The sequence below is a fragment of the Schistocerca serialis genome, chromosome 8, assembly GCF_023864345.2.
Source record: "Schistocerca serialis cubense isolate TAMUIC-IGC-003099 chromosome 8, iqSchSeri2.2, whole genome shotgun sequence".
NCBI lineage: Eukaryota > Metazoa > Arthropoda > Insecta > Orthoptera > Acrididae > Schistocerca > Schistocerca serialis.
The window spans coordinates 348,045,799-348,072,555 of record NC_064645.1 but is presented as its reverse complement, the minus strand read 5'-3'; the positions used below and the strand labels follow the sequence as shown (position 1 = coordinate 348,072,555).

The 26,757-nt window shown below is 40.5% G+C and overlaps 1 protein-coding gene across 1 annotated transcript; it reads right to left on the bottom strand.

Annotated features, from left to right (window-relative positions):
• Nucleotides 1–7: 7 nt before the first annotated feature.
• Nucleotides 8–22,659, bottom strand: LOC126416166 (SNAPIN protein homolog). Its single transcript, XM_050083732.1, has 3 exons — nucleotides 22,492–22,659; nucleotides 22,244–22,409; nucleotides 8–288 (listed from the first exon to the last, which is right to left on the bottom strand). The coding sequence occupies exons 1-3, from the start codon at nucleotides 22,641–22,643 to the stop codon at nucleotides 172–174; spliced, it is 435 nt and encodes a 144-aa protein (XP_049939689.1). The 5' UTR covers nucleotides 22,644–22,659; the 3' UTR covers nucleotides 8–171.
• Nucleotides 22,660–26,757: the final 4,098 nt, after the last annotated feature.

Here is a 26,757-nt window from a genome sequence, read left to right as displayed (position 1 = left end):
CCCAGTTTCCTAATAAAAATGCTATGTGCAGAAGGTAAATGTCCACAATTACACCATGCTGAAATGCCCAGTTGGACAATTCAAAATATTTTAACAAAGCAAGAAAGTCCTATCACAATCAAATAATCACAACAAATAAAAGATGCATCTGCATCTGATATAAGATATCCTTCACTGTATTGAAGGGTTTGTTGCCTCCAGTGGTGAAGTACTTGGCGTTGGCTCAAGTAAAGCTCGTCGCCGTGCTGACTCTTTCTCTATCAGCAAATGAACTTTGTTCAGTCGATCCTGTAAACAAGACGAATATGTTTGTATTAACAAACAAAACCAACACTACTTATATGTTTTACAAGTTCTGTATCATAAAGGTATAAAAACAACTGTTGAAAACTATGCCAAGCTACTGTCATGGGAAAAAGGATTCGTATACCATTACTCATGTAGAATAACTTTATTTACTAGAGTTAAAAATCACAGCCAAGGATGTGCTTCGGCAAAGTAACAGTATGGGGTATCCTCCCTAACCTGTACCTATAAAAGGGTTAACTAAATTAGTCTTCTGCAAAAAGTAAATAAAAATTCTGTACCAAGTGGCTTCAAACAGTATGGGAAAAGTAGTCATACAAAGAAAATTATAATGCAAAGAAAATTATAATGCGAAGAAAATTATAATTTACATAAATATAATGACAATACCCCTGTACGCATTCCTCCCCTGTGGATCACTTCTGTTAACCTCTTTGGCATAGAATGAAACAGATTTTCAGTAGCCTCTGAAGTGATACTTTGCCATTCTTGTTGTAGACATTGTTTCAGACCAGTCTTTCTTTGTAATTCATGTTTTCTGGCAGTTCCTTCAAGCGTACTCCAAAGAGACATTCAGTCAGATTAAGGACTGCATTAGAAACTTGAGAACATGGGGAGTTTGGTACAACAATACAGATGAACACTTTCCACAGTATGCTTAATGCCAGTGTCTTGTTGAAAGTAGTAAACTGTGCCTAAACCCATGCTATCAACATTTTTTTGCAGATGTTCCTTTAGGACATTTAAATACTGAAATCTATCCATGTTACCAGATATAGCCATACATCCCCATATCATCATTCTTACACCACCTTGCTTCACCATGGGTTGAATGTGATTGTGATTCAGCTCAGTATTTGGTCATCTCTACACCAAAATTCTGCCATCATTTACATATACATTCAATTTAATTAAATTTACTGTCACTAGGTGTAAGATAGATAACTGCCTACAGGAAAAGAGAACCACTTGTATGAATATCAAAGAGCTCAGATGGAAAACCAGTTATAAGCAAAGAAGGGAAAGCAGAAAGGTGGAAGGAGTACATAGAGGGTCTATACAATGGCGATGTGCAGGAGGGCAATATTATGGAAATGGAAGAGGATGTAGATGAAGATGAAATGGGAGATATGATACTGCGTGATGAGTTGCCAGAGCACTGAAAGACCTGAGTCAAAACAAGGCCCTGGGAGTAGACAACATTCCATTAGAACTACTGATAGTCTTGGGAGAGAGAGACCTGACAAAACTCAACCATCCGGTGAGCAAGATGTACGAGACAGGCGAAATACCCTCAGACTTCAAGAAGAATATAATAATTCCAATCCCAAATAAAGCAGGTGTTGACAGGTGTGAAAATTACCAAACAATCAGTTTATTAATAAGTCATAGCTGCAAAATACTAACACGAATTCTTTACAGATGAATGGAAAAACTGGTAGAAGCCGACCTTGGGGAATATCAGTTTGGATTCCGTAGAAATGTTGGAACATGTGAGGCAATACTGACCTTACGACTTATTTTAGAAGATAGATTAAGGAAAGACAAACCTACATTTCTGGCATTTGTAGATTTGGAGAAGACTTTTGACAATGTTGACTGGGGTGCTCTCTTTCAAATTTTGAAGGTGGCAGGGATCAAATACAGGGAGCAAAAGGCTATTTACAATTTGTACAGAAACCAGATGGCAGTTATAAGAGTAGAGGGGCATGAAAGGAAGGCAGTGGTTGGGAAGGGAGTGAGACAGGGTTGTAGCCTACCCTCAATGTTATTCAATCTGTATATTAAGCAAGTAGTAAAGGAAAGAAAAGAAAAATTTGGAGTAAGAAGTAAAAACCATGTAGAAGAAATAAAAACTTTGAGGTTTGCCGACGACATTGTAATTCAGTCAGACAGCAAAGGACTTGGAAGAGCAGTTGAATGGTATGGACAGTGTCTTGAAAGGAGGATAAAAGATGAACATCAACAAAAGCAAAATGAGGATAATGGAATGTAGTCGAATTAAGTCGTGTGATGCTGAGGGAATTAGATTAGGAAATGAGACACTTAAAGTAGTAAAGCAGTTTTGCTATTTGAGGAGCAAAATAACTGATGATGGTCGAAGTAGAGAGGATATAAAATGTAGACTGGCAATGGCAAGGAAAGTGTTTCTAAAAAAGAAAAATTTGTTAACATCAAGTATCGATTTAAGTGTCAGGAAGTTGTTTCTGAAAGTATTTGTATGGAGCGTAGCCATGTATGGAAGTGAAACATGGCCGATAAATAGTTTGGACAAGAAGAGAATAGAAGCTTTTGAAATGTGGTGCTACAGAAGAATGCTGAAGATTACATGGATAGATCACATAACTAATGAGGAGGTACTGAATGGAATTGGAGAGAAGAGGAATTTGTGGCACAACTTGATTAGGAGAGATTGGCTGGTAGGACATGTTCTGAGGCATCAAGCAATCACCAATTTATATCACAGGCCAGTGTGGAGGGTAAAAATTGTAAAGAGAGACCAAGAGATGCATACACTAAGCAGATTCAGAAGGATGTAGGGTGCAGTAGTTACTTCGAGATGAAGAAGCTTGCACAGGATAGGGTAGCACGGAGAGCTGCATCAAACCGGTCTCTGGACTGAAGACCACAATTTACTTTCGTCTGCGAACAGTTCTTTGTCCCAGAAATTTGTGGTCTCGCTTATATGCTCTCGAACAAATTCAAGCCTCAATTTCTTATTGTTCTTGCTGAGGTTTTCTTCTAAATACTCTAGATATATAACCTGCAGTAGTTAAGATATAGTGAACAGCCCTTGGTATGACTTCCTTCCTGAACAGATCATTAACGCATGCAGACAATGCAGAAGCTGATAATGTATGGTCTTTTTGACCATCCTTATTAACATCTACATCTATACAGACGCTCTGCAAATCACATTTAAGTGCCTGGCAGGGGAACATTGAACCCCTTCACAATAAATCTATGTTATTTCACTCTTGAACAGTGCGCAAAAAACACCTATTTCATTCCGTGTGAGTTCTAATTTCCCTTATTTTATTATAATGATCATTTCTAGCTATGTAGTTCGGCGTCAACAAAATATTTTCGTATTTGGAGGTGAAAGTTGGTGATTGAAATTTCATGAGAAGATCCTGCTACAATGAGAAATGCCCTTGTTTTAATTATGCCTACCCCAAATCCTGTATCATGTCTGTGACACTCTCTCCCCTATTTCTCAGTAACACAAAATGTACTGCTCTTCTTTGAACTTTCTCGATGTACTCCACTAATCCTATCTGATAAGGATCCAATACCACACAGCAGTACTACAAAAGATGGTGGACAAGTGTTGTGTAGCCAGTCTCTTTAGCATATCTGTTGCATCTTTGAAGTATTTTGCCAATAAAACACAGTTCTTTGTTAGCTTTCCCTCAACATTTTCTATATGTTATTACCAATTTAAGTTGTTTGTAATTGTAATTCCTAAGTATTTAGTTGAATTTAAGGCCTTTAGATTTGAATGATTTATTGTGTAAGCAAAATTTAAGTAATTTGTTTTAGAACTCGTGGATGACCTCACGCTTTTCACTACTTAAGGTTAAGTGCCAATTTTCGCACCATGCAGATATTTTTTCTAAATCATTCTGTGATTTGTTTTGACCTTCTGATGACTATACTAGAAGACAAATGACAGCATCATTTGCAAACAACTGCCGATGGCTGCTCAGATTGTCTCCCATATCATTTATACACACGAGGAGCAGAAGAGGGCCTATAACACTACCTCTGGGAACATCAGAAATCACTTCTGTTTTACTCGATGACTTTTTATCACTTATTACAAACTGTGATCTCTCTGACAGGAAATCATGAATCCAGTCAGATAACTGAGACAAAATCACAAGCTGCTTGTGAGCTACAGTGTCAAAAGCCTAGTGGAAATCCTGAAATACGGAATCAATTTGAAATCCCTTGTCAACAGCACTCAACATTTCATGTGAGTAACGAGATACTTGTGTTTCAAAAGACTGATGTTTACTAAAACTGTGTTGACTGTGTCTCAATAGAGCATTCTCGTTAAGGTAATTCATAATGTTCAAACACTATATATGTTCCAAAAACCTCCTGCATATTGACATTAATGATATGGGCCTGTAATTTTATGGATTACTCCTATTGCCTTTCTTGAATATTCATTCTCTTTGTGTTAGCTACTATGGTCACTCTCTTCTCTCATTATTAATGAGAGAATTTCTTCCTCAATATTATGGACTGTATAGTTGCCTGGCTTCTTCTAATAATATCACCTATTTCTGAAAATGATCTTCCCTTTTCATATTGGGAGATAGCTATCTGCCCTTCCTCTAAAGTTGTTTCCATCTGTTTGTGCCCCATTTTGCTGTGCACGACATTCACCGCTTTACCAGAACCAACATGCATGAGGCACAGCTTGCTGCTGAAGGCATTCTTTGCTGCAAGTGGTTTGTTAGTCATTTCTATGTTTACGTATCAAGTAGTGTAAGGCCAATCCTTTCATATGTGCAAATTAGGAAGGAAACACAACACTGTTAGTTTACCAAAAACATTTATGTTTTTGATCTTCAAAGATATTCTTCATCAACAACAGTGTATGAATACTTTTTCCTGTTATTGTAGAGGTCTGTTCAAGAAATTACGGAACATTTGCAATTTAGCGCCAGTGGTTTATTGGAGCGAAACGCAGTTGGCATCCCTGCACATGCTTGTGTTCAATGTGTAACTGCCGGAAGTTTCACTGTTGTATGTCTGTTAGTTATTGTTCAGTGCTGTATTGAGTAGAGTGCTGAATCATACAGTGTGCGAATTTCGAGATGGTAATATTATAGGAGCAATGTGTCTGCATTAAATTTTGCATGAAACTCAAGAAAACCTTTACACCGACACATTAAACGATGCAGGAAGCCTATGGTGATAAGTGCTTGAGCCATACTTGGTGTTACAAATGGTTCACACAGTTTAAAAATGGGCAGATGGAAGTTAAAGATGACCCTCGCTTAGGACACCCTTCGACATCTACCGACAATGCTCATGCCAAGAATGTCAACAAAATTGTGCTTGTCAGTCAAAGACTGACTATCTGAGAAATTGCAGAAGAATGTAACATTTTTGTTGGATCATGTCTTCAAATCCTGACACAGCATCTTTGGATGTGCTGTCTTGCTACCAAATTTGTCCCATGGTTCAAGAGTCAAGACTAGAAAGACCTTCGCCTCACAATATGTGAAGAGCTTTTGAATTACACATATGAGAATGAGATGTTCCTTAAGAGAATCATAACTGGTGAGCAGTGTGTTTAGATTTCGTGGCATATGGTTGCAGGTGTGGTGGTTCTAAAGCTAAGTGATGACAATGTTTTTTATGCACTGTATTCGAATATTAAATTTAGTAGTTTCCAATCATTCATCCAAATATTAGCAGTGTGTTTACATTTCTCAGCATGCTGTTGCAGATGTAGCGATTCTTAAGTTCTGACAAGGTTGTTTGTGCACTGTTATTCAGTTATTAAATTTAGTAGTTTTTAACAGTGTCACATGCTGTTTCTGATGGAATAATGGTTTAATAAACTTTTGCCCACTGTTTTTTATAGAGTTGTTTGTGCGTTGAAGTCATTTATTAAATTTAGTATGGTAGTTTTCAGTCGATGTTTCTTATTGTTTGTAGTGAAATATTTCAGTAAAACTTTTGTTCAACATGTTTAATTTCATTGAGTGTTCCAGTGGTCACTCGAATTTTTGTTTTGAGATATGAAATTGTGAGAATTTTTTGTGCTATTCATATTAGTTGTGGTTTAGTAGAATTAATAACAGTAGTTGCTTTTTTAGTAGAGAGAGAAATTCGAGATCACTGTTATTAATTCTTTTAACAGTTCTACTATTGTAATTGAATTTAGATAACACAGAAATTTAGTTTTTTTCAGTAACTGTTAACATTTTACCATGAGTGAGAAGTGGGGGCCTTGTCGTAGGTTGGTAAGTAGTAGAGTTCGATGTGAGATTTGTTCAAAGTATTTTCACTGGGGGGAACGCAGTGGGGAAGCCAGCAAGCATTCTAGTGTGATCCTCTCCTGGAAATGCAGAATTTGTAGTAGAAATAAGTTGATAGAGGAGCGGGAGCGTAACATCTGTGCCCTTCAGGTGCAGTTACAAAATGCAAAGGAGGAACTAGATAGGCTGAGGAGGGTGATGCGTGAGAAAAAAAATGACAGTTTCTGTAGATGGCTAAAAGCTCTGCTGTGAACAACTACATGATCCTAGCAATAAATGGTGTTCTAAGCCAGTAGGAGACATGAAAGTGTATCCCACCTTATCTATTGTCTTAGAATCATCAGTGTAGAAGATGATGGCACCCTGGAATTCTGCAAGGATGGCATGTACAAGAAGCCGAAAAGCCATAGGAGTGACAGAGACCTTAAGGACCCTGGAATAGTTCAGTCCTAATCTGTGGTCTAGGCACCATCCAAGAGGGGGCGGTAAGTGGAGATGGAGATCCTGGCAGAGAGAAGTGATATGCATTCTAACTGGCAATCTCACTCGTGGGCAGTTGTCATGAGGGAGACATCCCTCGTTTGCAAAGAGGACAGGGTACACAGGATGGTCAGCGAATTGGTGAATGGCGATTGTATAAGAAACCAGGAGTTGGCTCCATTGTATCTATAGAGGGGGAATCCCCATTTCTGTGAAGAGACTGTCAACAGGGCTAGTGCGAAAGGCACCACTAGCCAGACGCACCCCACAATGGTGCATGTCAAGTATTTGCACAGTGGAAGAAGCTGCTGAGCCATTAACCTGAGTACCATAATCTAGTCTGGACAAGACCAGAGCATGGTAAAGATGGAAAAGACTGATACAGTCTGCACTCCAAATTGTGTGGGCCAGAGGCAGAGAGCATTAAGCTTCCACATGCATGTAGTCTTTAAGTGGTAAATATGGGGCAACCTGTCAGCTTTCTATTTTTGGTCCACCACAGTACCTGTCGATAATGAGGGGGACCCATGGATATGGGGACAGCAGTGACAGCAGCATGGAGAATAGTGGCAGAGATGCCTTGCATGACTGCATCAATGCAATTCGAGAGGGAGGTGTTGAAGTGGAAAGTGGCCACCGTCACAAAGATCATCATGGGATGACCAATATAGGGAAGCCACGAGAGAAGGGAGGAGATCATGAAATAAACAGCAGTAAAGGTGCCATGAGCGGCACTGAAGTGGGTAGAGGAACCATCATTGAGAAGATGCAAATCAAAGTCTCTGATAAGATGGTGAGTTAGGCACTCCCCCACAGGGGATGGTATGCACTGAAGTCCCCAAGGAGGAGAAACGGAAGCAGAAGTTGCTATATTAAGGTAGACAGTTCAACATAAGGAAGTGGCCTACCTGAAGGGAGGTAGACATTACAAACGGTAATTGCCGTAGTCATTTGCTCTCTGTTCACTATTGTTGGTACGAAGGAGGATCCAGTCACTAATGACATTGGAGTGAATCAAAGTGCAGTCTCCGCCAGATGCTATCCTGGGGCTGGCATGGTTCTGACAACTCCCGATAACCATGAAATGTTGGAGAGTGGTCATCACAGAAGTGTGTTTCTTGAAGAGCAAGACAGAATGCAGAATGGGAGGAAACAAGATGTTTTATTTCCAGTACTTGAAGATAGTATCTGTTGCAATTCCACTGGATGATCATGTGGCAAGAGTCCAGGGACATAAAGAAGCCAAGAGGTGGTTATGTCACACAGTCAGTGGCTGTCACCAACAAAGATGGGGTGACATCCATAAATAAAATGTCAGCCACGGGTTGCGAGGGGCAGATGGCGCCTCCAGGAAAGAGAGTGGGCAACCTTGGTGCGCACAGGTGGTGTGTTTCATGGCCGAGTTGTGGTAGGAGGCTTCCGGCCTGAGAGATGTCTGGGAGAGGGGTACCTGGGAGGGCGGTGCGGGAGGGGGGTGGGGGGTAGCCCCACTGCCGGCAGGTTCCGAAGACGGGGGGAGGGGGGGGGGGGGGCACTTCTTCGGCCAAGGAGGGGGAGCGGCTCCTGGATGGGAGGTCGTGAGAACTACAGGGGAGGGGGACAGGCTGGTGTATGGAAGAGATAGGAGTGGGAAAGACTGTAACAGAGGCCCAAGTTGAAGAAAGTGACACTAGTTGGAGTCTTTCATATTTTTTGCGAGCCTCAGCATAAGACAGGGATCCAGGGATTTGTACTCTTGGATCTTCTTTTCTCTCTTGTTAGCTGGGTAATCCAGCGAGCTAGGGGAGTGGCGCTCATGAAAATTGACACACAAAGGTGGCAGAATGCAGGGGCTTCTCTCATAGAGTGGGTGTCTACAATCACCACACAGAGGGTCTGCAGTACAGCAGGAAGACATATGTCCAAAATGCAAGCATCAAAAGCACCTCGTGGGTGGTGGGATGTGCGGCTTCATGTCTCATCTGTAGCACATAACGTTGACCTTCTCTGGGTGGGTATCCCCCTCGAAATCTAGAATGAAGACCCTGGTATTGGTGTGGCTGTCTTTGTGACTCTTTTGCACATACCAAACAAAATGAACACAGCATCACTCCAGATTAGCACAGTTGCACGATGAGGTCCCTATGAAAAATAACTTCCTGGGCCACATTCACAGATTGGTGAGGGGTAATAGACACTGGGACATTGCCAGGATGATCACAAGCATGAAGAGCTGTAGACTAGGTGGGAGAAAAAGCTTTGGTCAACAGGGAGCCTGACCACTTCTTACTGAGAGACTCTACTTCACCAAACTTGTCCTTGATATTCTCCACAAAAAACACAGATGGGGTAGCGGCGAAAGTGTTTCATCCCAAGATGTAAAGCCTGGCCCTCCTCCCATGGTGTAGCCAGGAAGGGAAGGCTGGCAGATCATACAAAGCAGCATTCAATGATCCTTCACCATTCTAAGAGATGGCAATTTGAGAACAGGCAGATTTTTGCAGCTTGATATGCTTCATGCACCAAGCATCCACCCTGATCAACGCTCTCCCCATGGGTGCCACCCAGTCAGAGGACGGGACCGCCTGGCACAGCAGCCGTCGCCGGGAGTTCTGATGCTCCAGGAAGCAACCGCTCCTTGGTATACATGGAGAAGGAACAGCTCTGGTATCAGTAGTGTGATCCCTGTGTTGTCAGGGTCTCAGCCAGATGGGTGCACAACAGCCCCACCACATGGACTAGCCACTAGCTACATGTGCTGGTGACTTAGCAAGATGGAGTGGGCTACAGCAAGGAATGAAGGGGGGAGAGGAATCCACACCATAGACGCTAGAGTTGCTGCTACAGGGCACAGAAGCAGGAGGATCCTGCTCCATGAGGTCCACAGAAGCATCAGCTGGCTTGTGCTGTTGGTCTGTGGAGTCCACCGGTGACATGGAGGCTGGCCGGGCTAAGGTATCACGTGGCAACACCATCAAAGACAATCTTCAAGTCGGCAAAGAAGAAGACCATTTGCCTTTGGTGGACTTCTTTGAGCCTTTCCAGTTAGCAAAGAAAGACTTGGGTGTTGTTTGGCTGGAGGGACTTAGGAAGTCTTCATTGGAGTACACCTTCTATCCTTCCCAGCCTGCTGGTTGTGTAGCTGGTGGTTTCACCCCTTGAGGTGAGACAAGAGTTAGATAGCTTGTTGCACAGCTGGAAGGAGGGGGAGGGGGGGGGGGGATGGCGATGCTGCCTTGACACTGTGTGCTTTCACAACCTCAGAGCTGAATTTGAGGTCGCATGTCTGCGTGGTCATGTCCTTAATGGAGCGAGGGGTAACAAAAACAGAACTATAGTAATAGATGGGAAAATGCAGGGTTCGTGACTATCCAATAACTTGCGAGTGATTGGGTAAGGCACTTTTTCCTTTACCCGTATCTCCCGGACAGCTCACTCATCAAGATACACAGGACAATCCTGAGAGGCGGCGGCATGGGCGCCATTGCAGTTGATATTGTGGGGAGAAGGAGGTGGACAATCGCCCTCGTGTGCATCCCTACAACAGGTTACACATTTGGCTGGGTGCCGACAAGATGTTCTAGTGTGGTTAAATGACGACACTGGTAGCAGTACATTGTGTTTGGAATGTATGGTCAGACTGTGATAATTTCGTAACCGGCTTTGATCTTGGACAGAAGCACCACACTATCAAAGGTGAGAAAAAGAGTCCGGGTGGGCATTACGGAGGAACCTACCGTTTTCATCAGCCAATTGATGGCAATGACACCCTGATCAGAGAGGTAAGACTGGATTTTGGCCTCAGTCAGACCATCGAGCAGCCTAGCGTAAGAAACACCACAGGAAGAATTCAGAGTTCTATGGGCCTTGAAATGAATAGATTAGTCATGGAGAAGTGAGACAGCAAGCAGATGTTGTGCTTGAGAGTCAGAAGTAGTCACCAAAAGCAAAGTGCCATTCCCTAAACGAGAGCAGGATTTCACAGGGCAGACAATTGCATCAACACCTTTCTGAATTATGAGCGGATTTACTGTGGCAAAGGATTGACCGTCTTCAGTAAGTAAGATCACGAGGAACCGTGGTGAAGTGGAAGGGTCTTTGAGTTGTTAGCCTCATTCCATTTATGTTTCGTATATGTTGATTGTGAAGATGATTTGCTCATTGAGAGAAAATCCCCCACAATTGCCAGCATCTCCAATGGCGCGCTCCTTCCAAGTGGGGGCCCCCTTCACAAGGGGGCGCACCTGCTATCAGTTATTGTTCACACCTCAGGTCACACCTCCTGAACACCTGACAGAGGGACCAACTGGCAATTTGGGAAGGTAGCAGCTCAGGCAGTCATCCCTCCCTGGCCCTGGCCTGTACCAAGCAGTATGTGCAAACCCTACCTGTCGACCTGAGGCCGGGAATTACGTGTTACCCAGTCTCCTGTTACGCGTCAGATGCGTGGGCCGTCCTTCAGGAGCACAGAGGGAGGAAGAAGAAAAAGAGGAACCTCAAACGCCAAAGTGGAGAAATGAGAGGAGAAGGGAAACAAAGAAAGGAAAACGCAATGGAAAACAGTGGTGAGATTGTTCTTATGTCAGCGACAGACAATGTGGAAATTTCCAATAACACCCCAGATGTATTCCCCAAGGGAGGGGAAAAAGAATAGCAAGAGGATAGACATGCAGCACGGAAGGGAAAAGATGCTGCAAAGGCTGGGGCCCAGTGGCAGCCAAGCACGAACCCACCAAAGAGTGGTGAGCCCCCTGGGGGATCTCATGCTCTTTGAAAGCTGCTTTCCATTAGAATGTTCTAAAAAGGGTAATAGCAGTAAAAGGAAGCCTAGGTGGCTGACTAGTGGCATAAGGATATCATGTAGAACAAAATGGGAATTATATCAAAATGTTAGAAATAGTCGCAATCAAGCTACAGTACCCCATTGCAAACAGTATTCTAGGATGTTTAAAAATATTATTAGGAAGGCAAAGAGTACATGGTACACAAATAGAACACCTAATTACATAAATAGAACAGCTAATTCACAGGATAAAATTAAAACCATGTGGTCAGTCATGCAGGAAGTGTCTGGTCAGCCGCACAAGATCAACGACATTAAGTCAGTTCATAGTAAAAATATTTCTGTTACTGACATGTCAGATATATGTACAGTATTTAACAATCACTTTCTGAGCACTGCTTGTGGATTAAATAAAATCCTAGTTTCTACAGGGAATCATATAACTCTCTTGGGAAATACTTTTCTGAGACTAATGTCTGAAATCATCGTATGTGATACTTACAAGGGGGCTCATGGATATCACGGCATACCTAACAGAGTACTGAAGTAGTGTGCTGCACATGTTTGCCCTGTACCTAGCTACATTTGAAATTTTTCCTTTAAGAATGGCACGTTTCCTGAACGATTAAAGCACTCAGTAGTAAAGTTTCTTTATAAAAAGGAAGAAAGGGATAATGTAGACAATTTTAGACCTATTTCTATGCCATTAGTGATTGCTAAAGTTATTGGAAAAACTGTGTACATAAGGATAATTGATCATTCTATTTCACATAATTTACTATCAAATATAAAGTTCAGTTTTAGAAATGGTTTAACAACTGAAAATGCTATTTCTCTTTTCTCTGTGAGGTACTAAATGGATTAAACAAAAGATTTTAGAACACTAAGCTTCTTTTTTTATTTAACCAGGGTATTTGACCGTGTTGATCACAAAATATTGCCCCAGAAGTTGGATTACTATTGGTAGCTCACAATTGGTTCACCTCTTACTTTAACAAGAGCAGAAGGTCATTATCCACAGTGTTGAAAATGGCTATGATGTGGGGTCTGAGTGGGGCATGGTTAAATGGGGGCATGGAGGTGCCCCCGGGGTCACTGTCGGGGCCACTCCTGTTCCTTATTTATATAAATGATATGCCCTTCAGTATTACAGATGATTCTAAAGTACTTCTGTTTTCAGATGATAATAGTTTGGTAGTAAAGGGTTTTGGGTGAAATGTTGGCACTATTTCAAATAGTGCAGTTCATGACATAAGTTAATGGTCTGTAGAAAGTAATCTAATGCTGAATCACAGTAAGACTCAATTTTTGCAGTTTCTAACAAACAATTCAACAAAACCCAATGTTTTAATTTCACAGAATGGGCATATGCTTAGTAAAACTAAACAGTTCAAATTTCAAGGTGTTTGGAATATCAGCTTATTCCAAAGAATTAGCAGCTTTCACTCAGTTAATACTAAGCAGAAATCCAATCTGCATTTGGATCACACTACCTTGACTCTTGTGCAGAAAAGAATACTGCTGCTTCCATTCTCAATAAGCTACTACAAGAATTCAAAAATCTTAGCAGTAATCCAAGCACTTTCAAATCTACATAAAGAGTTTCTTCATGTGTCACTCCTCCTATTCTGTTGAGAAGTTCCCTGAAAAATTAAGCTAATTCCTGTGTTATACTGTTGACTGCATTTACATAAACTTATGGCTTGTCTTTCTTTTTTTTTTGGGTTCATGGACTTTTATATCTGTTATTACTTTTATGCTGCAATTTCATGAACTGACACACTCCGTGACCTTGGAGATTTGCTCCTCAATTTGGTCCTACGGAACTCACTGTGTGTGTACTAATGAGAGGTATTGTGATGCCTGCAAGAAAATGTGAGGGAAATGGCCTGAATGTGGCGACACAATTCATGGCCCTTGCAGCACAATAATGCACCTGCACATTTATCTACATCTACATCCATTCTCCGCAAGCCACCTGACTGTGTGTGGTGGAGGGTACCTTGAGTACCTTTATCAGTTCTCCCTTCTATTCCAGTCTTGTATTGTTTGTGGAAAGAAGGATTGTTGGTATGCCTCTGTGTGGGCTCTAATCTCTCTGATTTTATCCTCACGGTCTCTTCGTGAGATATACATAGGAGGGAGCAATGTACTGCTTGACTCCTCAGTGAAGGTATGTTCTCAAAACTTCAACAAAAGCCCATACTGAGCTACTGAGTGTCTCTCCTGTAGAGTCTTCCACTGGAGTTTATCTATCATCTCCGTAATGCTTTCGCGATTACTAAATGATCCTATAATGAAGCACGCTGCTCTCCATTGGATCTTCTCTATCTCTTCTATCAACCCTACCTGGTACGGATCCCACACTAGTGAGCAGTATTCAAGCAGTGGGCGAACAAGTGTACTGTAACCTACTTCCCTTGTTTTCGGATTGCATTTCCTTGGGATTCTTCCAATGAATCTCAGTCTGGCATCTGCTTTACCGATGATCAACTTTATATGATTATTCCATTTTAAATCACTCCTAATGAGTACTCCCAGATAATTTATGGAATTAACTGCTTCCAGTTGCTGACCTGCTATAATGTAGCTAAATGATAAGGGATTTTTCTTTCTATGTATTCACAGCACATTACACTTGTCTACATTGAGATTCAATTGCCATCCTCTGCACCCTGTGTCAATTCGCTGCAGATCCTCCTGCATTTCAGTACAATTTTCCATTGTTCAACCTCTCGATATACCACAGCATCATCTGCAAAAAGCCTCAGTGGACTTCCGATGTTATCCACAAGGTCATTTATATATACTGTGAATAGCAACAGTCCTACGATACTCCCCTGCGGCACACCTGAAATCACTCTTACTTCGGAAGACTTGTGTCCATTGAAAATGACATGCTGCGTTCTGTTATCTAGGAACTCTTCAATCCAATCACACAATTGGTCTGATAGTCCATATGCTCTTACTTTGTTCATTAAATGACTGTGGGGAACTGTATTGAACGCCTTGCGGAAGTCAAGAAACACGGCAGCTACCTGGGAACCCGTGTCTATGGCCCTCTGAGTCTCGTGGACGAATAGTGCGAGCTGGGTTTCACACTACCATCTTTTCCGAAACCCATGCTGATTCCTACAGAGTAGATTTCTAGTCTCCAGAAAAGTCATTATACTCGAACATAATATGTGTTCCAAAATTCTACAACTGATCGACGTTAGAGATATAGTTCTATAGTTTTGCACATCTATTCGACGTCCCTTCTTGAAAATGGGGATGACCTGTGCCTTTTTCCAACCCTTTGGAATGCTCCGCTCTTCTAGAGATCTGCGGTACACCGCTGCAAGAAGGGGGGCAAGTTCCTTCGCGTACTCTGTGTAAAATCGAACTGGTATCTCATCACGTCCAGCAGTCTTTCCTCTTTTGAGCGATTTTAATTGTTCTCTATCCCTCTGTCGTCTATTTCGATATCTACCATTTTTTCATCTGAGCGACAATCTAGAGAAGGATATACAATGCAGTCTTCCTCTGTGAAACAGCTTTGGAAGAAGACATTTAGGATTTCGGCCTTTAGTCTGTCATCCTCGGTTTCAGTACCATTTTGGTCACAGAGTGTCTGGACATTTTGTTTTGATCCACCTACTGCTTGGACAGAAGACCAAAATTTCTTAGGATTTTCTGCCGAGTCAGTACATAGAACTTTACTTTCGAATTCATTGAACGCCTCTCGCATAGCCCTCCTCACACTACATTTCGCTTCGCGTAATTCTCGTTTGTCTGCAAGGCTTTGGCGATATTTATGTTTGCTGTGAAGTTCCCTTTGCTTCCGTAGCAGTTTTCTAACTCAGTTTTTGTACCACAGTGGCTCTTTTCCATCTCTTACGATCTTGCTTGGCACATACTCATCTAATGCATATTGTACAATGGTTTTGTACTTTGTCCATTGATCCTCAACACTATCTGTACTTAAGACAAAACTTTTGTGTTGAGCCGTCAAGTACTCTGAAATCTGCTTTTTGTCACTTCTGCTAACCTGAAAAATCTTCCTACCTTTTTTAATATTTCTATTTACGGCCAAAATCATCGATGCAGTAACCACTTTATGATCGCTGATTCCCTGTTCTGCATTAACTGTTTCAGCGAGTCGGTTCTCTGTTTAACTGCTCAAGGTAGTTTTCAGATAAACCACTTAAAAAGATTTCACTGGATTCTTTGTCCCTGCCACCCGTTATAAACGTTTGAGTCTCCCAGTCTATATCCGGCAAATTAAAATCTCCACCCAGAACTATAACATGGTGGGGAAATCAGCTCAAAATATTTTCCAAATTTTCCTTCAGGTGCTCTGCCACCACAGCTGCTGAGCCAGGGGGCCTATAGAGACATCCAATTACCATGTTTGAGCCTGCTTTAACCGTGACCTTCACCCAAATTATTTCACATTTCGGATCTCCGTCAATTTCCTTCGATACTATTGCACTTTTTATCACTATAAACACGTCTGCCCCTTCGCTGTCCAGCCTGTCTCTGCGGTATACATTCCAATCTGAGTTTAGAATTTCATTATTGTTTACATCTGGTTTCAGCCAACTCACTGTTGATGTGCGACTATTGCACAAAAAATTAAATCACTGTGCTGCCTCATCCTCCACACTCTCCAGATCTGGCCCCTGTGGACTTTTATTTATTTCCAGAGTTGAAATCCTGTTGAAAGGATGAAGATGTGCAATGATAGATGATATAAAAGAAAATTCAATATAGCACTTTGCACAATCCAGCAAGAGGTGTACCAAGACCGATTCCAAAAGTTGAAATGGCATTGGGAGCAGGATAACAATTGTGAAGGATAGTGTTTCGAAGGATACCATGTACAGTAAGTAAAAGGTAAGCATGGAAAAATTTTGAGGGCAAAGTTCCAGAATTTTTTGAACAGACCTCATTTATGAAGGTAGCACTAATCAGCTGAGAAAGTGGGGGCACAAGTCAAAGGTATTATCAGAGTAAACACATCCCACCAGTGCAAGAAATATAGTGACCTTTTCTTCCTGTAAGATTATCTTCAACAAATAACTGGCAGCCAAACAAAATTGACTATGTGCACGCAAGACATGATGGAATTAATGTTATCTATACCACAGCTAGATAATAAAATGTCAATTATTTTCCTAGAGCTTTAAGTAATATTTGCACACTTACTTTATCTCTCAGTATCTTGGTCCTGAACTGGCAGATGTTTCACAGCTCCACAAATAGTGGCGAACTCAATTACATCTAAAAGCTCTACACATGTTACCTCTGCCCATCAGTTTTAGCTACATAAATAGGCAGCATGAAGCACAAAACAATTGACAGAAACACAAGACACACTAATACATTATAGCCCCCAGGAATGTATCACACATGGTGCAGCCTGTATCCCACCATTCATTATTTCATTCACGCCCCATGTTCTGTAAATCCTACTACCAATGAGAGCCTTCAGGGCTGTGGAATGAGTCAAGTTATGAATTAATAAGCAGCAGCAGCAGCCACTGTAGGGTACATCTGTAAATACACTCACAACAAAGTGTAACTAGTACTAACCTAATTAATGATGACTAGACGCATTACTTAACAGAAAATACGGGCTGGAATAACAATATGAATAAGGATAGATTACTACTGGCCACTTAGAGAAGGCACTTTTAAAAGTAGACTATGAGATTTTTTAGCAGTCAGACAAAATAATCATCAGGCTGAGAAACAAGCACAAACACACAAACGCATGCACACGAAAGCATGCACACAGGTGTATATATGTGTTTCTCAGTCCGATAAAGGATTCTGGCCAATAGCTAAAAAAAGTCCAACACTGTATCTTCGCTCAATTGCTGATTTTAACAACTGCATCATACTAAGCATTTATTTAACTCTAATGGTTTCAAAGAAACTATAGCTGTCTATGTTCCAGTGAAACTGGAAGCCTCTTTAATGTGAACTCTAGTATTAACAGATATTTACATCACAAGAGTCCAATTGTTCTCATTAAATTACAGGAGAAACGATTCAGAAGGCACTTGTTTATTTTGCTTTTGAGTATCTGAGGACTTCAAATTTACAGGCTTATATCTTCTGGCAACCTAGACACCTCTGGAGGGGTGCATATACCATATAGATTATTTTCACTTACTTCACATTACCAACAGAACCAAAGAAAATACACACATAGGAAATACAAAATTTTGAACAATAATTTCGATCTAATTCTGATATTCTGATTAAGATGGCAAAACACACACACACACACACACACACACACACACACACACACACACACGAGTGCATGCATGCTGACACGTCCCTGGTCCAAGATGACTGAACTCTGATCAACCTCATGTTCTCGCAACAAATATTACACTTTGCAATCTCACCAATCAGCCCAAATAACTGGAAGAATTTAATAACAGACAACATTTCCTCCCCCATCTCCAACCGCAACATAGGACTGTCATATTTCAAATGTCATATTCAAACCTAACAACAGAAGCTACACAATACATTAAACGTCTTACTGCACCACAAACAGCAAACCAGTTAGGAAAAAAATAATAATTAAATTAAAAACTCACTGAAAAAGCTTCCAGACCTTACGTCCCTAACTGCAAACATTGCCAATGATTTCACACATCCAAAACCAATGCTCAAATGAACCCAATTCAACATATTACACCCAGTACATACACACAAAACAGCAGAGGGCACCATCAAACACAATAAGACAACATCTACAAGCACAACCAACTCAAACTCCGCCCTGTAATGACATCACACACCACAACACCCTTACGTCACGGGTCAAAGCAGACGGAATTGGACACTTCCATTGACCTGACATCTATTATGTATTTGTGGTTTTTGTTAAGGCAGTGTTCCACAAAAGCTGAATCAGGCTTCCTCAGTCTCCAACATCTATGATCGGCAGTGTCCACAAAAGCTGAATCAGACTTCCTCAGTCTCCATCATCTATGATTTTCTTCAAGCTTAGTGCAGACTGGCCTCCCAATTTGTTCCACGTAGCAAGACTGACACTTCCGGAATATGATCTTACAAACCCCACTTTTTATGATGGCTAGCTGGTTGACTTTTGCATTGAACAAGCAACTACCTATTGTCTGAGGGACATAAAAAAGCACACAGAAACCCTCTGCCTTCAAAATGTTACTTATCCTATAAGAGGTAATCTGCATCATTTCTTTTCCAGTTTGCCTTTGTTGTTCATTGGGGACAGTAGGGACTTGGCTTAATTCTTCATCTTTTTACTTAGAATTCTGTCAATGATTCATTATTTGTAGCTATTTTTTTACTGTATTAAGTTCCTGGTCAAAGTCTTCTTGGAACATGGGGGTAAGAAGGAGATAGTGGATTATGTGGTGGGTTGCTGCATGTTTACAGGTTCTAGGATGTTGGGAGGAAGCTGGGATGAATGTTTCAGTGAAGGAGACTTTACAATAATTTTTAAATTTATGGTTGCTGTATTTTATCTTCAAGCTACTGCCTCAACAAAAACCCCAAATACATAACTGATGAAGTCTTACACACAGAGAAAAACAGGGCAAAACTTGGCCAGTTAGAAATTGAAAGACAGATGAGTATATCCCCGCACCTATTATTAAATGAGCAATCCCAATTCAATTATTCTACCACAACTAGACAGAAGTAAAACTTTGGGCCACAATCTGCGAATGCATAAAAAGTTTTAGGCTGATGCATAACTTTATTCCTAGGTATTTTTAGTCATGTTAGTGTTGAATACAGCAATTCCATAGGTAATTTGTCAAAAAATCATTACTGAAGTAATTTCACATTAAGCGAAGGATTGATACGTTAAGAAGTTGATATGTTTATCTTTACCTTATCATCATGTTTATCTTTGTTTTATCATCTTTGGAGTCAGTCGTGTACTTGAAAATGGGATTATTACCCGAGTTGTGCAGTAACCATAGCAAAATTCATGAAACAAGGGGAAAAAATAGTGTTTGTTTATTTACTATAAGGCAACACATTGAAGGCTGCTAGTAATTACAATGAGTTTTTCACTCTGCAGCGGAGTGTGTTTCCCGGTAGATTAAAACTGTGCGCTGGGCCAAGACTCCAGCACTTAACCTTTGCCACTAACTCTAACAATTAAGCTTCCCAAGCACAACTCACAGCCCATCTTCTCATCTTTATTTCCACCAGCAGCTCATCTCCTACCTTCCAAAGATCAGAGCAGCTCTCCTGTAGGGATAGGTTGTGAGTCATGCTTGGGTAGCTCCGTCAGTAGAGCACATGTCCGCAATAGGCAAAGGTTCTGAGCTCAAGTCTCTGTCCGACACACAGTTTTAATCTGCCATCAAGTATCACAGCTTGCTAATTTTTTTAAAAATATTTGCTAACAATGAAATTCACAAACAGTTGTAAAACTGTTTGCCCATTTATGCCAGAAACATGACTAAAAATTAGTCTGAACAACTTTCTATAATGTAAATGGTTCAAATGGCTCTGAGCACTATGGAACTCAACTGCTGTGGTCATAAGTCCCCTAGAACTTAGAGCTACTTAAGCCTAACTAACCTAAGGACAGCACACAACACTCAGCCATCACGAGGCAAAGAAAATCTCTGACCCCGCCGGGAAACGAACCCGGGAACCCGGGCGTGGGAAGCGAGAACGCTACCGCACGACCACAAGATGCGGGCAATAATGTAAATACTAATCAGCAAACATTCCTTGATCAGTTACTGAGGGACGTGTGAGAAGCAGAGGATTAAGCTCTATGCAGCACATGGGCTTCTCCTATTTCATTTGCTGGTATTATACATTTGCTTTGTAATTAGTGCTGGGAATCAATATAAAAATACAAGAGTGACACACACACACACACACACACACACACACACACACACACAAAAAAAAAAAATCACATAATATCATGACACAGACACTAATGGCAGTAGCAATATGGCCTACATGATGAAGACTAATAATTGCTTGCATGTATGATTTGCTCAATCAAAGCCTACCAGTCAAATCAATCAGGGATACAATGGCAATACCAGAGTTCCATGTTCATGGGAGACTTTCATGATCAACATGACATGCTGGAAGGCACACATATGAACTCTAATGGTGAAGCATTATTCAAATTCCTGACAACCAAAAATGTAAACAGCCTCTCTCTCTCCACACCACTATTTACTGGACAACAGAACACTTGCTCTCAAACCACAGGTTCCATAGCCCTAACATCACTCACAGCTCAGGTGACACGAACATTGGAGACCTCCAATCATCTTCCCCTTACTTTTTCAACAATAACCTCTCCCTGCCCGTCTGTCCTCCAACCAACAAACAGGGCTATCAAACACTATGTAGCACCTGCCAGCAAAAAATATCAACAAATCATTGATGTTAAAGTAAATGCTTCAAATATTTACAGACAAAGCTGATCTTAATCACAAAAATAATCAGATTGTGCCCTGCACACAATAAGTGGAAACAGAAAAATACACCTGACAACACCAACATAAAAGGACCCAATCTCCACAAAACCCCTCAAAAGAACATTTTTCTAACTCAACTCGGCAACTTCTGCATAAAGACTGGCTCAACAGCTTTGACATTAAAACTGACCAACACAATGATTCCCATACTAGGAAAACCAAAGACAGATCCATCTCATTCATAGACATCATCAGAAGGACTCTTTAATAAATACTGATTGACATGCTGGCTACATTTAATTAAGGTTAGAGAGAGAGAGAGAGAGAGAGAGAGAGAGAGAGAGAGAGAGAGAGAATACTTCCATTCCCGCAACTGAGCTCCAGGAACAACCACTCAAGTAACAGCCTACCATCATGGCTCATGGCACAGTACACAAAGTTAATGCCATGTTGGAAATCAAGAACGATATCACATCATACATGTAAAACCATAAGCTTAATCAAAAATACTACAAACAACTGTAAATAAATTTGAGCAACTAATAATTGAAAAATGTCTAATAAATGAACTAACTAAAGGATGAGCATCATAATTAGAATTACATTGTACATTTATAAATAACTGCAAGAGACCAACTTTCAGATAAAAGATTGTTGTAAAAATGCAGTAAAATATATAAACTGCCCAATACACTTAAAACTGTCCTTGAGCTGTACCAGCCATCACGAAGGGGAGTGATATTTTTAAAAAAATCTGCAACACTGATAGACAATACACTGCTGGCCTGATGATCACCACAAGGGTTACATAATGCCAACAAATTATGTCTTACAAACAGGCCTACCAAACTGGCAGTGTCTGAATATTACAAATCAGTTACTTGTGGCTCAAAGTAAATACTTCTGGTAGCCACTTCGTTAAATAACTAGGCTCATTCTGCCACATCTGTATGCACCAAGGGGAAAGTGGCTGCTCTACTTATAACGTATTTACTCGGCTTAGGCTTTCAGTTGATGTGGAAAATGTTTCTGTATTATATGAAATCATTTAAAATTGGTTTGCTAAAAAATAATACCTTAATTTAAATTCTTTTTCATCCATTCCTCTGCAATTTGTTGTTGTACTGAGCGTTCACTCTCATATTTCACAAAATACTAACTAGTACCCTACAGTAAAGCAACGCCTGTGATGCTATTGTGACATATGATTGGTTCATAAACCGATCTTCTCTTACTTGTGCCGTCTGCAGGATGTTACTAACGACAGTTACTTTTTGTTTCGCTGTCATAAGTTTTTTCACATAGGCGTCCAAATCCAAGGGGCACTGCTGGGAATCTGAAATTTTCCTTAATTCCTCCGCGAGGCCTTCAATCTGTTGTTTCAACTCAACTTGGCTTATTCTGTTGGCAAAAGAAACAAGTGGTTCGTTTCGGATAGGCTGTTATGACACTTATAAGTTAACCATCATCTCTATTACAGTACCGAGTTGCGCGAACTCTTTCATCCAGTTGATCAATCGTTGGCTTCAATAAACACATCAATCCTTCAGCCAAAGTATCGCGGGTAGGATTTTCGCAGAAATCTTCTGTTTTGTCATCAATTGAAGTTGTCGTGCTCTCGGTGTCTAATTCCATGATGTTTATCACTGGTTTACTTTGCGCTAGTGCAATCTTTGGAGGGTGGCGCGAAAGATCACTCCTGTACGCAAGTAAAGAAAATTTTGGTGACGCTACCAGTCAAAATAAAAATTAATTCACGGAACAATACATCCTATGTACGCTTAGGCTCGAAGTTTAGCGATACTTCGGTAAATAAAGCAGTGCAAAAAGGAAGCAAGTGTCAAATTGTAATGAGCCTAATAACTTACAAGAAAAGCAAAATGTGCTGATGGCACGGCACTTCGGTTGCTAAATCCGGGGATGAATCTGATCAAATACGAAAAGCGAACATAGTTATTTAAGTTAATAGGCTTGGTGACCACAATCAATTTCCATAAATTTTTTCTGGGCTGTAAACCGCATCATATTGTAAGTTTTCCAATGTTTAAGCCACTGTTGCAAGTAGCCTTACTGTTGTGCGTAAACTAGAGGCACGTCGCAAATTTTAACACTTAATACTCCCTTCACTACTGCAGTATATTTACTTAAAATGAGTGTACTTAAGATTCATCAAATGAGTGGATGCCACAAGTGGAATGGAAGGGAGCTTGTATTCTTTATTGACTGTAATTTAAGGCTGAATTTTACAGACTCACATTGACGAATTAGAGGAGAACTGTATTTGTGACATAGTTTTGCTCCCACGGTGTTTGGCAGCGGTTAGGACCGGCCAGTACGTTATGTGCCTTCAGCAGAAGAGCATACAGCCTCACCTAGTGGGACAGCTTTGTCGAGAATAAATTAACGTCCTATTCCAGCTGTCTGCTTGACCAATGACGTTATAATACGCAAAAAGCGATCGTTTGCCATAGTTGGTAAGGAAATCATAAATTATTTTAATAACAGGCTGATTACACTCTTCAAGACAGCGACAACAAGACAGAAGATTAAATTAATGACTAAACCTAAAAACGGATAGTATTTACCTCACAAGACTTTCTGCAACTCACATGCAATATCGACAGCTGGAGGAAATGGTATTGATTTTGGGACATGGAAGAATTTGAATGTTACTGTTCCTCATTTCATTTACAGCAATTTAAGCTGTCCTGCCAAACCATATTCTTGGAAATAGCGAGTTAGTTATTAATTTAGTTTCACGTTCCATTGACCATTTGCACGCTAATTCGTAATGGTGTGGAGCGAGTAATTTCACGTACACATTACAATTAAATTTTTAAGTATTAGTACATCCTGAATGTTTCATTTTTTTGTTGATATCTTCCGATGTGAGTTAGTATTTCCTCTCCACCACCTTTTACACACCACAGTAGCAGAAATTCCTCTACAAAACAGAAGGAATTGTTAGTTTGTTTTAAAATTCTCCTTCAGTTTCTGTCAGACATTTTATATTCCCTTTAAGCAGATGTCTACAAGATGATCATTTATGTGCATCAGATATTAATCCTACAGCAATTTTTTGAGAAATGAAGACTTTCCTTCCTGACGATGAGTTATTTCAAAACATTATTCCATATGACATTGTTGAATTAAGTTGTTTTAGGAGTTCCAAAATGTGTCCTTTCCAGTTTAAATTCTCGTCCATATGAACATTTAAGTAATTTGAAGTTTATACACTGTTTATTATTTCCTCACCTTGTGTTACGATTATCATCACTGTAGAACCTCCACATATGCAGAATTGAATATGTTGTGACTTTTTAAAATTGAGGGTGAGACCGTTCACAAAATGCCAATCAACGATACTTTTAAGAACATTGTTTAACATTTCTTCTGTTTCTGTGTGTATATTTGCGTTGATTACAATATGAATTTCATCTACAAATACACAAAACATGTCAACTTACTGATTTGACTGTTCCCAAGATTTGAAACGGTTCTAATAGCAACTGTGGCTGTATTAAGATGTTTTAAGACTTCTAAAATTTGTGTTTTCCAGTTTAAATTGTCTTAAATATGAACAGTTAAGGATTTTGAAGTTTCCATCCTATTTATTATTACCTCAACATGTAGTATGATTATCATTGCTGTAGAACCCCCAGATATGCAGAACTGAATATGTTGTGTCTTTTTAAAACGGACAGTGAGACCTTTCGCAAAAAAACATTTCTTCTGTTTCTGTGTATATACTTGCGCTGATTACAATATTAGTGTAATCTACAAAAATAACTAGTTGTGCTTGTTGTATATTAGATGAAAGACTGTTTACATATACAAGGAACAAGAGTGAACCTAAGACTGAGCCTTCGGGAACCTCATATGTGATTTCTCCCCAGTCAGAATACTGCTCCTATACTACATTGATTGGATTACGAAGTACAACTTTCCCCATTCTTTTGCTTAGGTGTGACATAATCCACTTCTTGGGCATACCACCAATCCCACAAAACTTCAGTTTATGTATGACAGTATTGTGATTCACACCATCAAATACCTTAGACAGATCACAGCAAATAGCTACCAGCACTGTTTTTATTATTTAATGCTTGCAGAATTTGGTTGGTGAACTTGTAAAAGGCATTCTCAGTAAAGAAACTCTTCTGAAATTAAAACTATAATTTGCTGAGGATGTTATTGTTGCTCAGGTGAGATACTACTCTAGAATACATCACCTCCTCAAAAATTTGGGAAAATGATGTCAGCAGTGAAACTGGTTGGTAGTTATTGACATATCTCCAATCATCTATCTTATGGAGGGGTTTGACAATGGAGTCTCTCTGGAAAAATTCCTTGTTTTAGTAATGTATTAAATATTTCCGATAAGACAGGGATTATCGTATGGGAACAAATTTTTAGCATTCTATTGAAAACATCATCAAAACCAGATGAGCTTTTGTGTTTGAGAAAATGTATAATTTTCTTAATATCAAAAGGAGAAATTGGTGATATATTTATTTCACTGAGTTCTATTAGAGCTACTTTTTCAACATACTGCTGTGATATTTCTCTTGAACTGTTTGTTCCTGTAATTTCTACTATGCTGAACAAATGATTATTAAATATATTTGCCACTTGTGACTCATCATTTATAGCCTTTCCATTTGGTTCAGTAGTGATGTTATCCTGTTCTGTGGCTGGTTCTCCTGTCTCTAATTTCACTACATTCAACTATTTTCAAAATAATAATTCAATTCAGAAATAAAGAGCTAAATATTTTTGAAAAGGAAGAATAGGAATTTTATTGCTATTCATTTTAGTTGCAGCTAATAAAGCTGTTCTCTTAGGTTCCCGCCTAACAATGCACTCAGAATCCTCCACATATTCGGAAATGAACAATGAAATATTTACGACGCAGAAGATTCTGAATTTTATTGTTCCCTGCTTCAGACAGAGTAATTTAAGCTGCCCTCTTATATTCCTGCCTAACCAATCACTCAAAATTGCCAAATATTTATTTCATCCTTCATTCTTCAATCAGTCAGAAATATAAATAACATGGAATATTGCAAAACATACTTATATTACATTCATGTGAAAATATCAAAATGTGTTAACAACGCTAAGACATAAAAAATACACTCCTGGAAATGGAAAAAAGAACACATTGACACTGGTGTGTCAGACCCACCATACTTGCTCCGGACACTGCGAGAGGGCTGTACAAGCAATGATCACACGCACGGCACAGCGGACACACCAGGAACCGCGGTGTTGGCCGTCGAATGGCGCTAGCTGCGCAGCATTTGTGCACCGCCGCCGTCAGTGTCAGCCAGTTTGCCGTGGCATACGGAGCTCCATCGCAGTCTTTAACACTGGTAGCATGCCGCGACAGCGTGGACGTGAACCGTATGTGCAGTTGACAGACTTTGAGTGAGGGCGTATAGTGGGCATGCGGGAGGCCGGGTGGACGTACCGCCGAATTGCTCAACACGTGGGGCGTGAGGTCTCCACAGTACATCGATGTTGTCGCCAGTGGTCGGCGGAAGGTGCACGTGCCCGTCGACCTGGGACCGGACCGCAGCGACGCACGGATGCACGCCAAGACCGTAGGATCCTACGCAGTGCCGTAGGGGACCGCACCGCCACTTCCTAGCAAATTAGGGACGCTGTTGCTCCTGGGGTATCGGCGAGGACCATTCGCAACCGTCTCCATGAAGCTGGGCTACGGTCCCGCACACCGTTAGGCCGT